At 64.2% G+C, this 14,064-nt stretch overlaps 2 protein-coding genes and 1 non-coding gene across 4 annotated transcripts; all 3 read right to left on the reverse strand.

Moving 5' to 3' along the window:
- Window positions 1–11,149, reverse strand: MYO1G (myosin IG). 2 transcript variants are annotated; one of them, XM_055706830.1, is made up of 22 exons: window positions 10,827–11,120; window positions 9,711–9,919; window positions 9,532–9,625; window positions 8,999–9,164; window positions 8,871–8,924; window positions 8,507–8,602; window positions 8,295–8,411; window positions 7,515–7,721; window positions 7,294–7,439; window positions 6,673–6,787; window positions 5,960–6,130; window positions 5,820–5,890; window positions 4,644–4,718; window positions 4,420–4,552; window positions 3,879–4,045; window positions 3,589–3,796; window positions 2,636–2,859; window positions 1,639–1,783; window positions 1,433–1,537; window positions 1,238–1,351; window positions 598–752; window positions 1–509 (listed from the first exon to the last, which is right to left on the reverse strand). In XM_055706830.1, the coding sequence occupies exons 1-22, from the start codon at window positions 10,919–10,921 to the stop codon at window positions 353–355; spliced, it is 3,024 nt and encodes a 1,007-aa protein (XP_055562805.1). In that variant the 5' UTR covers window positions 10,922–11,120; the 3' UTR covers window positions 1–352. The 2 variants fall into 2 exon arrangements, 1 of the variants encoding a protein (XP_055562805.1); XR_008731681.1 differs by lacking the exons at window positions 1–509; window positions 598–752; window positions 1,238–1,351; window positions 2,636–2,859 and having other exon boundaries at window positions 10,827–11,149.
- Window positions 11,150–11,356: 207 nt separating this feature from the next.
- On the reverse strand, window positions 11,357–13,779 carry LOC106631377 (uncharacterized). The gene is made up of 4 exons (XM_055706862.1): window positions 13,369–13,779; window positions 11,927–12,141; window positions 11,711–11,806; window positions 11,357–11,506 (listed from the first exon to the last, which is right to left on the reverse strand). The coding sequence occupies exons 1-4, from the start codon at window positions 13,449–13,451 to the stop codon at window positions 11,478–11,480; spliced, it is 423 nt and encodes a 140-aa protein (XP_055562837.1). The 5' UTR covers window positions 13,452–13,779; the 3' UTR covers window positions 11,357–11,477.
- LOC114016736 (small nucleolar RNA SNORA9) lies at window positions 13,525–13,657 on the reverse strand. The gene has a single exon (XR_003561387.1). It is a non-coding gene; the product is annotated as a small nucleolar RNA SNORA9 (small nucleolar RNA).
- Window positions 13,780–14,064: the final 285 nt, after the last annotated feature.

Raw genomic sequence — 14,064 nt, forward strand, 5'->3', positions numbered from 1 at the left:
CCAACCCCATTGCAGCTGACCTGTGCTCCCCACTCATGCCCAGGCTAGCAGGACCCCAAACTTTGGGCAGAGTTTCTGGGGGACCCCAGCCCCATGCTGGGGCTGCTGGGGGTCCTGAGGGTCCCAGCCATGCTTGTGGGGGGTGGGGCCGTGGGGGTCCCATCCAGCTCTTTATTCCCAGTGCACGCAGAGGCTTTGGCATTGTCCCACGGGGGCCGTGGGGTGGGGGGACACGTGGTTGGGGGTCACAGGGCTGCAGTGGGGCCATAGGGTCCAAAGCAGAGGCCAGGGGGGCAGGGTGTGGGCAGACAGGATGCAGCCCGGGCGGCGACGGAGCAACTGCCCACCCCCCTCATCTCCCGGGCCAGTAAAGCACGAAGCCATCACGGCTTTTGCCAAAATCGGGGTTGGCTGCATCCGACCGCGTCTCCACTGTCAGCAGCCGCCGGCGCCCACGTAGGCTCAGCTGGATGCAGTCAGAGACCCGAACCTGCAGCTCCCGCTTGGTCCTACAACATCCCAGCATCAGCGGGGGGGGGGGGGGGGTGTGTCTCAGCACCCAATGAGCCCCGCCCAACCCCAAGCCCTCCAACTCACGCTCGGCAGTGGTCCAGGAGGACGCCCACCAGCTCGCCCACCCGGTTGTCCCTCTCCGGCTGCATCTTGTGCAGGCACACGGCCAGGTCCTCCTGGCTCTGGGTGTGGAAGACCACCAGTTGTGCCTGGCAGCTCGTCACGCTCAGCCCTGTCACCTGTGGGGATGTCTGGGTATCACTGCCACAGCCATGGCTGCCTCGGGGGCTTGGGGACACGGCGTGGTCAGCATGGCATGGCCAAGGCACTGTGTCCAGCATGGTGGGGACAGTATAGCAGGGACAGCGTGGCACAGCCAGTGTCATGGGGACAGCATGGCATGGTCAGCATGGTGGGGACAGCATGGTGGGGACAGTGTGGCACAGCCAGTGTTGTGGGGACAGCACAGCATGGCCAGAGAGCTGGGGACAGTGTAGTGGGGACAGCATCCCACCTCTGTTCCAGGGGACTTCACCATGCCGATGTGGATGGCCCTGGTGCTTGGCCACAGGGACCACAGAGGGATCTCCAGCTTCTGGGTGGGAGTGGGACAGCTGGGACACCTGGGTCCCCCTGATCCCAGGCTCACCAGGGCAAGGGTGTAGGAGATGGTGGCCTTGTCTCCCCATGGCCTGGGGTCACCAGTGGGGTTGGGGACACTCACGGTGCTGAGGGGCAGCGCCCGCATCACCCGGTACTGCTGCCGGGGATCCAGCTTGTAGAGGTGCTGGTCCGTCACGAGGATGGCCCGGTCCCGGCTCTTACCAAAGCGGTTGATCTGCAGGGACAGGGACAGGTGAGGGGACATGCCAGGGGGGTGACACCACCGTGGCAGCCGGGCAGGATCCCCCTGACTCACCTTGCGGACGTGGCAGGAGAAGAGGACAGAGCCAAAATGCACCTTGTCCTTGAGGGTCTGGAGGCGGCGGGCGAAGGGCAGCGCCAGCCCGGGGTTCTCACTGGGCTGTGGGGAGCCACAGCATGGGGTGGGGGTGGCACCCTGGGGCAGGGATGGCACCTTGGGGCGCACCATGGGGCACCCCCAAACCCACCACCAGCCCTTACCGAGGAGAGGTAATCCTGCACCCAGCTGCGCTGGCAGCCCCAGTCCTTCCGCAGCCCCTCCAGCACCTCCATGGCGGCCACCTTGGCCCGAATCTGCCCCATCTCAGAGGGTGGGATGTTCTTGATGATCTGCCGTGCTCGCCACCTGCGGCGGGGGGACATGGCACGGTCATGTCACTATGCCACGTCCACATCCTGCACCCCTGGCTCACATGCCCCCGGCCCGCATCCTCTTTCCATGTCATGTCCCTATCCCACATCCCCACCCCACATTCCAGTCCAACGTCCCTGTCCCATGTCCACTTTCCCATCCTACATCCCATCCCTGTCCATGTCCCCCTCCCGCATTATCCATCCCATGTTCCTATCCCACATCCCCATCTTGTGTCCCCATCCCATGCCCCTGTCCCCACCCCACTTTCCCATCCCATGTCCATGTTCCATCTCCCTGTCACATGTCCCCATCCCACTTCCCTGTTCTGCATCCACATCCCATGTCCACATTTCCATCCCATGTACCTCATCCCTGCCTGCATCCACATCCCCATCCCATGTTCACATACCCATCCCATGTCCCCATCCCATGTTCCCGTTCCATGTCCCCATCCCACGTTCCTGTCCCACATTCCAGTCTCATGTCCCCATCCCCATCCCATGTCTCTATCCCACGTCCCCATCTCGCGTCCACATCCTGTGTCCCTGTCCCCATCCCACATCCCCTTCCTGTGTTTCTGTTCCACATCCCTGTCCCAAGTCCCTGTCTCCATCCCATGTCCCTGTCCCACATCCCCATCCCATGTTCCTGTTCCACATTCCCCTCCTGCAGCTCTATCCCATGTCCCCATCTCATATCCCTGTCTCACATCCCTGTCCCCATCCCACATCTCTATCCTATGTCCCCATCTCATGTCTCCGTCCCATGTTCCCGTTCCACATCCCTGTCCTCATCCCACATCCCGACCCCAGCTCGGGAGCGGAGCAGGATTTGGGATGGTACCTGCGGAAGAGGCGCTGGCTGGCATCCTGGAAGTGCAGCAGCACGGCTGGTGGCTCCGGCCAAGCCACACTCTTGCCGAAATCGGGGAGGGCGCGGACAGCCTGGAAGCGCCGCAGCAGCTCCCGCAGGTACGCCCTCACCTTGTGCCGCTTGTAGCAGGCCATGATGGTGTAGGCGGCACGCAGGTGACGGCAGCGCCGGCGTGCCAGGGCACCACGCCAGGCCTGTGAGTGCCCCGTCAGCGCCGGTGCTGCCCCTGGGTGCCATCAGCAGCACGGCTGTGGCACCCGGGGGGCACCCGGCACAAGGAGGCCCCCAAAATGCTGCTCCCCTCCCCCCTCCAAACCACCCCAGTGGGGCCCACACCCTGCTCCGAAGAAATGTCCTGGGTTGTGCCCTGTGCTGGCCGGCCCCACGGGCTGTCCCACAGCCAGCCCCATAGCCGGCCTTGTGCCAAGCTGAGCCCCATGCAGGGCCTGGTTCTCTGCCTCATGCCATGCTCCGTGCTGTGCCCCATGCCACCCCCCACGTCACGCCCCATGCCCTGCCCCACACTGTGCTCCATACTGTGCCCTACAGCATGCCCCACACCATGCTCTACACCCCTGCCCCACGCCATGTCCCCCAGCACACCCAGTGCCCTGCCCCATGCCAGGTGCCATGTCCCACACCCCGTACTATGCCCCATGTCACACCCCACGCCCTGCCCCACACCATGCTTTGCCCATGCCAAGCCCACACTCTGCACAATCCTGTGCCCTACACCCTGCCCGGAGCAGCCACCTGCCCCACTCCAAGCCTGTGGTGCCAGCAGCTCCCCATGTAGGCAGAGCCCTGGCTGTCTGCTCGCTCTGCCGGCACCGCCAGCACCCAGCCGGCACCCTGGGCGTCCCCCAACCCTGTGTCACCCCGGTGGAGTGGAGACCGAGCCAGCTCATGTTGCCCATGTCCACCTTCTGCAGCAGCAGGACGATGATGGGGATGAGCTGTGTTCGCTCCTGCTCCAGGCAGAAGAGGGTGCGGGGTGTGCGGATGAAGACCTTGGTGTGGCCATAAGCCACGTCATCCTGGAAGCCATGCTGCTCCAGGAGGGCTTGCGTGGCCTCCCGGTCGCTGGCCATCAGGTGGTTGGGCCACGTGTACTCACAGGTCATCTTGTACCTAGGGGGCAGAGCAGGGTCAGGGGGTGCGGGGGGCTGGGGGTCCCAGGGAGGCTGGGTGTCCTGGGGGGCGCAGGCCATACCGCAGGAGGAAGCGGTGGTAGGGCTGGCGGTAGGCGAAGCCGGCGCGGCGCACCCGGACGTTCTCCAGCAGCCCCAGGTAGGAGACCTGGTGCCGGCAGCGCTCCTCATCGAAGAGCGTCGGTGACTTCTGGTCGTTGGGTTTGATGCAGCGCACGTAGTAGGGCTCCTGCGGGGACACAGAGGGGATGGCACCATGGTGGCACCTGTGGGTGGCACTGAGCCCATGGGTGTCCGGGGCTGGGGGGCTCGGGGCATTGCATCGGGCATGGGTGGCACAGGGACAGGAGGGCTCAGCGGCTTGGGGACATGCCCCGCTGGCTCAAGGACATCTGGGCTGGCTGGGGACATGCCCCGCTGGCTCAAATACATCTCGGCTAGCTTGGGGATGTGCCAGGCTGGCACAGGGACATGCCTATGTGGCTTGAGGCCATGCCCAGCTGCCATGGGCACACACCAAGATGGGCTGGGGACATGCTAGGTTAGTGCAGGGACACGCCAGGCTGGCACAGGGGACATGCCTGGCTGTCGCCAGTCCCCTACCTTGGAGGCGAGGTTCTCCACCAGGGCCACGATGGAGTTCTTGAAGAGCGTGCCGGTGGTCAGCGGGCGCTTGGTGACCTCGGTGATGCTCTGCTCCCCATCGGGCCACATGGCACGCAGCACGGGGTCCGCGCTGGGGACAGTGTTGACGTGGTGCTGGCAATACCGCTCCCCCCCCCCAGCTGTGCTACCAACCCCCCAGCTATGTCCCCTGTGTCCCCAACCTGTTGTAGAGGAGCCGCTTGAAGTCCTGGAAGAGCGTGTCCTTGTTCTTGTCCAGGAAACCCTCCACTGAGTACCTGAAGGAGGGGGACAGCACATTGGGGGGCTCCTCTGGCCTCCCTGGGGTGTTGGGGGGTGGGGGGGAGCTGCACCCTGTGGGATCCTGGTGTCCGGGCTGCCCTTCCACCCCATGGTGAGCCAGGGGCTGCTGGGGGTACCCCTGTGATGGGGTGACATGTGGCCCTGGGGGCACCCATGGAGGCCAGGGGGCTGTGGGGTTCAGTGCTCATGGGCAGAGTCCCCCAAGCCTGTCGCCACTGTCCCCAGGGTATGGCATGGCACGTCCTCCACAGCCCATCCTGCTGCACATGGCCTTTGGGGACCTCCCAGACCCCATGGACCTCAGCAGTCCCCAAAATGGTCCCCCCACAGTCCTGGATGGCTCCACACAATCCCCCATGGGTCCTCAGAGCCCCACGATCAACCAAGGGCCCCCACATCCCTGTGGCCCTCCACAGTCCTGGGTGTCCCCATGGCCCTCCCAAGGTCTCTCGTGGCTCCAAGGCCACCCACAGTCCTCCACAACCCCAGGGCCACTCATGATGTCCACAGTTCCCACCAGCCACCCATGCTCCCATGGCCCCAGCTGAGCCCCCGCCAGTCCCCTGTGGCTCCCCACAGACTGATGGTCCCCCATGGCCCCAAACCACCCCTACGGTTCCTCAAGACCCCACCCCGTGCTCCCACGTGGCCCCCTGTGGCTCTCCATGGCCCCATGGTCAAACCTAGACCCTCAAAAGTCCTACAGCCCTATGGTCCCTCGTGGCCACACCCCATGACCCTCATGCCCTCCCCAGGCTCCACGTGACCCCAAGGCCACCCATGATGTCCACAGTCCCCGATGGCCACCCACACTCCCACAGCCCGAGCCGAGCCCCCACCAGTCGCCCATGGTCCCCCATGACCCCAAACCACCTCCCACAGCCCCTCAAGACCCCCCCTCTGTGCTCCCACATGGCCCCCCATGGAACTCCACAGCCCCATGGTCAACTCTAGACCCCCAAGTGCTCTACAGCCCCATGGTCCCAAGTGGCCCCCATGTCCACCCAAGGTCCCTCATGGTGCCCCACAGCCCCAGGGCCACCCACTGACACCCACAGCCCCCCATGTCCCCTCACGTGACATCTCCTGCGTAGTGCTTGATGCGGAAATCCCGGTTGAACTCCATGGTCTTGTCTGTGGGGCAGAGCTGGGGAGCAGGGGGGTGTCAGCCCCCTGCCACAGAACCCCTGCTGCCCCTGATCCCCCCCAGAAGCACCTTGCGGCTGGTGTAGTGGGGGTGGCAGCCGAGACGGGTGTCCATGGAAGCGAGGAAGAGGGAGTCAGTGACGGTCCCCGCGGCCAGGCAGGCCTCGTCCAGCAGCGCCAGGATGCCACGGTGGGGCTGCTCCACCAGCTCCACGATGGGCTCGTTGCTGAAGTACTCGATCTAGGGAGGGCGGGGGGGTGGGCACCCCAAATTGCCACCCCCAGGCACCTTGATTTGCCCCCATACACCCCAAATCTCGCCATGCTAGGTGATGACATACACGTCCCCACTGTGCTCCCCATGTCCCCACCACGCTGTGCCAGGCAATGCCCCCCAGGTCCCCCCAAGCTGCTCGCCCTCTGCCAGGTGATGTCCCCGCCAAGTCCCTCTGTGTCCTTCATGCTCTGCCAGGCAATGCCACCCATGTCCCCCTGTCTCCCAAGCTCTGCCAGGCAATGTCCCCCATGTCCCCACCATGTCCCCCAAGCTCTGCCAGGTGATGCATCCGTGCCCCGCCACTTCCCACTGTTGCTCCCAAGCTCTTCATATCTGCCAAGCGTTGTCCCCATGTCCCCGCCATGTCTCCCCCATGACATCCACATTCCTTTGCGTCTTCCCCGTCCCCCATCCTCTCACACTCTGCCAAGCGATGCCCCCCCTGTCCCCCCCGTCCCCTCACACTCTGCCAGGCGATGCCCCCCCTGTCCCCCCCGTCCCCTCACGCTCTGCCAGGTGATGCCCTCCCGCTGGTACTCGGCCTGCTCCTGCCACAGGATCAGCTCGATGAAGAGCTGCTGCAGCTTCTCGTTGCAGTAGTTGATGCAGAACTGCTCGAAGCTGTGGGCAGGGGGTCAGGACAGCCCCGCCAGCTGCCCCCTTGCCACATCCCTTGGGTGCTCCCCAAGATGCGTGGCCCTGCTGCCGCCCCCCCTGGGTCCCGTCCCTCCATGGGTCCCTCCTGGTCCTGGTTCTGTCACCTCCATGTATTCCCTGAGGTCCTGTCCCCTTCTGCATGTCCCCTGGGCATCCCCACCCCCACATGTCTCTCCCAAGCTCTGTCGCCCTCCTTGAGTCCTCCCAGGGTCCTGCCACCTTCATGTGTCCCTCCTAAGCCCTGTCCCCTCCATGTGTCCCTCCTGGATGCCATTCCCTCCCTGTGTCCCTCCCAGGTCCTGTCCTATCCATGTGTCCCTCCTGAGTCCTCTCACCTCCTGTGTCCCTCCCAGGTGTCCCCTGTCCCCTCCACGAGCCCTTCCCATCTTCAATCTCCCCACCCTGTTCCTTCCAGGTCCTGTCCCTCCACGTGTTCCAGTGTCCCTCCTGCCACCCCTGGGCCAGGTCACCTGTTGGTGTCGAAGATCTCAAAGCCATAGATGTCGAGGACGCCAATGACAGTGCTCTTGCCGTACAGGCGGGCATCATAGCCGCGGGTGGCGATGCCAGCGTTGATGCGCCCCACGATCCAGCAGAAGAGCCGCTCATAGATGGCCTGGACACAGGGACAGGGTGGTGGGCACCCATGGGTGCTGGGGGGAGACCTGTCACCCCATGTCCCCCTCCCTACCTTGGCACAGGCATCCCGGGCATAGGCAGCCTCCTTGGGGCTGTGGCCCTTCTCGATCAGCTCCCCGCCGCCGGCTGCCACCGTGCGGGTCAGCAGTGCCCGGTGCAGGTTCTCAGGTGCTGTGGCCACCAGCTCGGCCAGCACTGGGAGCTGCGCCGTGTCCTCCACTGCTGCCACCTCGCCCTCTGCCATGAACCCGATGTTGCCCTGGAGCAGACCCACCACGTTGGTGGGTGAATGTGGGGGGGACACCCGCAAGTCCAGCATCAGCCCCTCCCGCACCATGGGCTGTGCTGGGCTGTACTGGCTTGTATTGGGCTGGGCTGGGCCACGCTGCACTGTACTAGTTTGTATTGGGCTGGGCTGGGCCACGCTGGGCTGTACTGGTTTGTATTGGGCCATACAGGCTGTATAGTAGTTTGTATTGGGCTGGGCTGGGCCACGCTGGGCTGTACTGGTTTGCATTGGGCTGAGCTGGGCCATGCTGGGCTGTCCTGAGCCATACTGGTTTGCCCCAGGCTGTGCTGGCTATGCTGGTTTATGCTGGGCTGTGCTGGTTTGCATTGAGCTGTGCTGCACTGCACAGGGCTGCACTGGTTTGTGGGGGCTGTACTGGTGTGCAGGGGAGCCATACCAGTGGTGGTGGTCAGGAGCTGTACCAGTGTTCGAGGGGCCACACTGGTGCGCAGGGGGGCTGTACTGGTGCATGGTGGGGCCCTGTATTGGTGCATGGGGGACCATACTCATGCGCAGGGGGCCGTACTGGTGTGAGGGTCTCACCAGATGCAGGATGGCAGCCAGGATCCGGCGCACAGAGCCCATCTCCTCCTGGGAGAAGCCGATGATGGACATTGCCTCCTCCACCGCTCGGTAACCAGCCGCGTCGTCTCCGCAGGCCTGGGGCAGCATGAGGGGCCAGGGGTGGTGTGAGGGGCCGGGACCCCCAGCCTGCCCCCCCAGCCCCCCACCAGCCTGCCCCCCGCCACACTCACGCTGCCCGGGGTGCCCTCCTGGGTGTAGCGGTAGGTGCCAGGGTCCCGGCAGAGGTGCAGCGAGGCCAGCAGTGCCGCTGGTGCGCCCAGCAGAAGCTGCGGGGTGGGGGGTCAGCACATGGTGGGGCCGGGACCCCCGGCCCGGTGTCACCTGGACTGGCTGGTGCCACTGTGTGTCCCCCTACCCTGCTGCAGCCAGTCCTGTCTCTCCCCATCCCCATCCCAATCCCCATCCCAATCCCATTCTATGCCCATCCCGTTCCATCCCCGTTCCATCCCCATCCCCATCCCCGTTCCGTCCCCGTCCCCGTTCCATCCCCATCCCATTCCATCCCCACCCCAACCTGCCCCATTCCCGGCACACCTGGTAGAAGGCATGGAAGTTCCTCTCTCCTGGCTGTTGCTGGAGGACTCGGGACTGGAAGAGGAGCCAGGTGGGTGCCAGGCAGTGCTGGTGAGCCCAGTGTCCACCCGCCCGCACCAGCCCCACACCTTCTCGAGCAGGTAGTTGTGGATGTGGCCGCCAGTCGGGTCACCCTTGAAGTCGAAGTTGATGTCCATGTACTTGCCGAAGCGGCTGGAGTTGTCATTGCGGTTGGTCTTGGCATTGCCAAAGGCCTCCAGGACACAGTTGGACTTCAGCAGCACATTCTTCACTCTGCTGGGGCGGCACGGCACGGCACGGAGTGCTACAGTATAGCACTCTGGCATGGCACAGCACGGCATGGTGTGCCATGGCATTGCATGCTGTGGCAGCCATGGCACAGCACAGCATGAAAGGCACAGCATGGTGTAGCATTGCATGGCACAGCATGGCACGGCGTGGCACCACATGCACAGTACAGCATGGCACAGAACACCGCAGCATCGCAGTGTTGCAGCTTCACTGATGCACACAGAATCTGCCCGCCCCCCCCCACCCTGGGACCCCTGGATACCCCGGCTCTCGCCGCACAGCCAGGGCCACCAGGGACCCCCCCCAGCTGGCACCCAGCCTCCTGCTGGCACCATGGGGCCAGACCCACCTTTCCACCTCGGCGCGCTGGGAGGGGTTGGTGATGGCGGCGATGTATTGCATGATGTACTTGCTGGCCTCCGTCTTGCCCGCCCCGCTCTCGCCTGGCAGGGACGGCAGGGGCTGGGTGAGGGCACCCACCCATGGGTGCCCTCCACCCACATGCCCCCCAGCGTCACCAGCCCCTACCTGAGATGACGATGCAGGTGTCCTTGGCACGGCGCTTCATGGCCTTATAGGCGGCATCAGCCAGGGCAAAGAGGTGGGGTGGGCGCTCGTAGAGCTCACGGCCACGGTAGTGCTCCACTGCCGGCGGGCCGTACAGCGCCAGCGCCCGGTACGGGTTCACCGCCACCACCACCTCCCCAATGTACGTGTAGATGCGGCCCTGCAAGAACCTGCACAGGGGTGGCCGTGGGGTAGGCTGTGGGGCAGGACGGCACCCTGCAGAGTGCTGTGCCATGGGGTGCTGTGGCACCCTGCAAGGTACAGTTCAGTGGGGTGGCACTCTGCAGGATGTAGTGCTGTGGGGCAGGATGGTACCCTGCGGGGTGCTGTGCTGTGGGGCTGGGAGAGGACCCTGTAGGGAGTGGTGCTGGGGAGCAGGATAACACCCTGCAGGGTACAGTGCTGTGGGGTGCTGTGCCATGGGGTGGTAGCCTATGGGGTGCTGTGGGTCAGGATGGCACCCTGCAGGGTATAGTACTGTGGGGTGGCACTCTGCGGGGTGTGGTGATGGGGGGCAGGATGGCGCCCTGCTGAGTGCTGGGGGGCAGGGCGGCACCCTGCAAGGTGCTGAGCTATGGAGCGGGACACCGCCTTGGGTGCTGTGCAGAAAGATGACATCCTGCAGGGTGCTGTAGGGCAGGATGCACACCCTACCACACACGGTGCCGCAGCACCACGCCATGGGGCACAGCCACCCACTGCTGTGGGACTGAGCGGTGCTGTGGGGCAGCGGGGAGAGCACAGGAAGCACGTGGTTGCACACCCTGTGAGCCCCTCCACACCCTGCACCCCCCAACCTGCTCCAGGGGGGACACGATGTGCCTCAGTTCCCCCCCATGGACACGCGGCACCGCCCAGATGTTTCCTGCACAGCTGGAGTCTGGTGCTACCATGCAGGACTCGGGGTGCCTGGTGTACCCCAGCCTGGCAGCGCCCACGTTCCAGCCACTGCATGGATGATACTGCATGGGTGATGCTGGGGGTCTCGCAGCATAGCACCCACCGGTGGGAACCACCAGCCCCGGCAGCGCCTTGGGGTGCCCCCCCGTGCAGCCCCCCCTCGTGCGCCCCCCGTACCGCAGGCGCAGGTTCTGCAGGAACTGCTCCATCGTCACCTCATCCAGGAGGACGAAGTCAGCTTTGCCAAATTCGGGACCCTCCAGCTCCGCCATGCCGCGCCCGCCAGGCACCCACTTCCCCTACGCTGCACCGGCTTCCTGCGCCAACAACCGCCGAGACAGCGGCGCAGGCGCGGGGGGCGCAGTGTCACCACCTCCCATGGGGTTTCAGTGGGGCGGCCATGGGGCTAGGGACACCCACATTTGTAGGGTGGGGACTCAGCCCCCCACCCCCAAGGCGGATTTTGGCAGCACGCACCCCATGGCAAAGGGTGGGGACCCCGCAGTGGGGTGCATGGGAAGGGTGGGGTGAGGGATGTGTGGGGTGGACGCTGTGGGGCTAGGTCACCTCAAGCCATCACGCCTGTCCTGTCCCGTCCCCACCCCCCAACTGCGGTTATGGGGTGGTAACTTCCCTCCGGTGCCGTTCTGGCGGTGATCATCGCTGGGGCCACCCACACCCTTGCCCGTTACCACAGCGCGCCAAAATCCCACTGAGGAATCTATTATTTATTAAGATGCTGGCATCACCCGCTCTCATCCCAGTCCCCCCAGTTAAAACTCTGGTGTAACTGGGAGCTCTGGGAAGGACAAGGCAAGGTGAAGATCATCAGAGATGGGCTCCATGCTGGTATCCAGCTAGAAAAGAAGGGAGGGGAAGTGTTAAGACAATGGGGATTACAGCACTACTGAGGCACAGAACAGCCCCGCACCGCGGCATCACCAGGCTATCAACTCCACAGCTCCACTCACAGTTATTATGGCAAACTGGCACTCGCCAATATTCCCAGGTTTTTAACAGTTTACTCCCAGTAAAGCCCAGTAGCCAAAAAACAATCGTACCGAGCCAGTGAGGAGCACGGCAGGCTTTGCCGGAAGGCTGCCACCTGGTTTTCCCAGTGGTTTTCCCGAAAATGGGGCGATCTACCAGATTTTCACCTAAAATCAAAGAAAAAAAAAAAAAGGTTTAGAGTCACAAGGGGGGAAGTCAAGGGTTAATACTGAATCCACCGACACCAGTGGCTCTTAGCAGGGCTGAATCTGTGCCACTCCTCATACCATGAGCGGGACTCGGCAGAGCTCTTGCTGCACTGCCGGAAGCGCTGTCACGCTGGTCCCCACGCTGGTGTCGTTCCCCCCTGCAGCTGCGGCATCGTGGTCCCAGGCACGAAGCCCCGGTGGAAGTCCTGTGGGGGACACACTGTGCTGCCTTCTGCCCGTGCTCCGGTGGAAGCTCCTCCCTCCACCTGCACAGCCAGGTGCTGCTTGTCTGCCTGTATGTTTAATTTGCAGGATTAATTATGCTGCCAGGAGCACATGGGGGGTGCTGAGGGCAGGGAGAGGCCTCAAACCGCCCCCAGGCTGCCCTGGCAAGCACTGACCCTGCTTGTGGGATTTTGGCACTGAGCCCCCAGTTAACAAGGGGACAATGCCTCAGCAGCTGATAATTATGCAGAATTAGGCTAATTATGGTGACCAGGGAGAGGGCAGGGGACCCCTCCCCAGGTCAGGCAGTGGTTGCTGAATAAATCCTGCCAGGCAGCTCTGTGCCCCACACTGCAGCTCTCCTGCAGGATTTTGGCACTAAGCCCCTCATTAATGAGGGGACACAGCCTTGACAGCTGCTAATTACACAGAATTAGGCCAATTATGGTGACTGGCCCATTGAACCCACCTCCTCACTCCCAGTGGCTTCCTACATCCCTCCAGAGCATTGGAGCAGGAACCTGGATGGGGGAAGCGCAGGATGAGCGCTGGCAGCAGCCTGCACTGCTGTGCTTGGCGGAGCAGGCTGGGCACCACCCAGGGGTCCCCGCACCCTCCCTCAGGCCTGGGGGTGTCCGGGATGTATACAACCCCCCCCCGGCACAGCGGGGCGAGGCCACGAACCATCCCTGGGTGCTCTGGCAAGCGCTACAGGAAAGGTGGGGGCCACACCAGGCCCCCCCCATGCTGGGAGGCTTGCGGCAAGGACGCACCGTGGGTACCCGACACCAAAGAAACCCACTGGGATGCCACCATATGGCGCTGCCGGCAGCGGGGCTCCCCATGCCCCAGCTGGGTGGCACGGCATGGCTAGGCCTTGCTGGCATTGTGGTGCTGAGCCCGATGGCACAAGCAGAGCGAGGGGGGCCCCAGGAACAGCTGGGGAGCGCAGCCTCATGGCATGCAGTGGCCCCAGAACTGGCACCGCAAGCCACAGGGGGCACAGCCCCATGGTGGGGCTGCTGGGTCGCTGAGGAGGTTTGGCAGGGCTAATTATGCAGAATTAGGCTAATTGCAGTGACAGGGGAAAGAGCAGGGAACCATTCCCCAGGACAGGTGGCAGTTGCTGAATAAATCCCAGTGGGATAAGGCTGCGGAGTGGCTCTGTGCCCCACACCGCAGCTGTCCCGTGAGATTTCAGCACTGAACCCCTTGTTAACAAGGGGAAAATGGCCTCAGCAGCTGCTAATTGCACAGAAACAGGCTAACTACAGTGACAAGCCCGTTGAACCCACCTTCTCATTCCTAGCAGCTTCCTACATCCATCCTCCGGAGTACCAAGAGTGTCCTCTGGAGCATCAGAGCAGGAGCCTGGCATGGGGAAGAACAGGATGAGCGGCACAGGGTGGTGGCAGCTGGCCCTGCAGCCCCCTTGCTGCCCCACGGCCCGGGGGTGTCCGGGATGTCTATAACCGCTCCCCGGGTAGGGCAGGGAGGGGCCTCAAACCGTCCCGGGCTGCTCTGGCAAGCGCTGCAGGAACGGTGGGGGCCACGCCAGGCCCCCCCACGCTGGAAGGCTTGCTAAGGGGGGTGGGAGGGACCGCGCCCCAGGGACACGCGCCCCCCAGGCCCGTGAACTTCCCTCCAACCCCCCTAACCCTGGGAGTCCCACTTCCCAGTATGAACACCCCGCTCCCATGAGCTCCGCTGCCCCAGCGAGCCCCCCCGGCCCCAACACCCCCCACACCCCTCTGAGCCCCGCTCCCCAGTGAGCCCGGCCCCAACACCTCCTGCTCCACCAGTGAGCCTCCCGCGGTGCCAGGACCCCTCGCTTCCCCAGTGAGCCCCTCCCGGCTCTAGGACATCCCCCCAGCACCATGAGACTCGCTCCCCCCTGGGAGCCCCCCCCCAGCCCAGGGAGCCCTACTGCCCGCCATGATCTACCCCCGGCCCCATGAGCCCCGCTCCCCCAGTGAGCCCCAGCCCCAGGG

This window comes from Falco cherrug, chromosome 4 (assembly GCF_023634085.1).
Source record: "Falco cherrug isolate bFalChe1 chromosome 4, bFalChe1.pri, whole genome shotgun sequence".
Lineage (NCBI taxonomy): Eukaryota > Metazoa > Chordata > Aves > Falconiformes > Falconidae > Falco > Falco cherrug.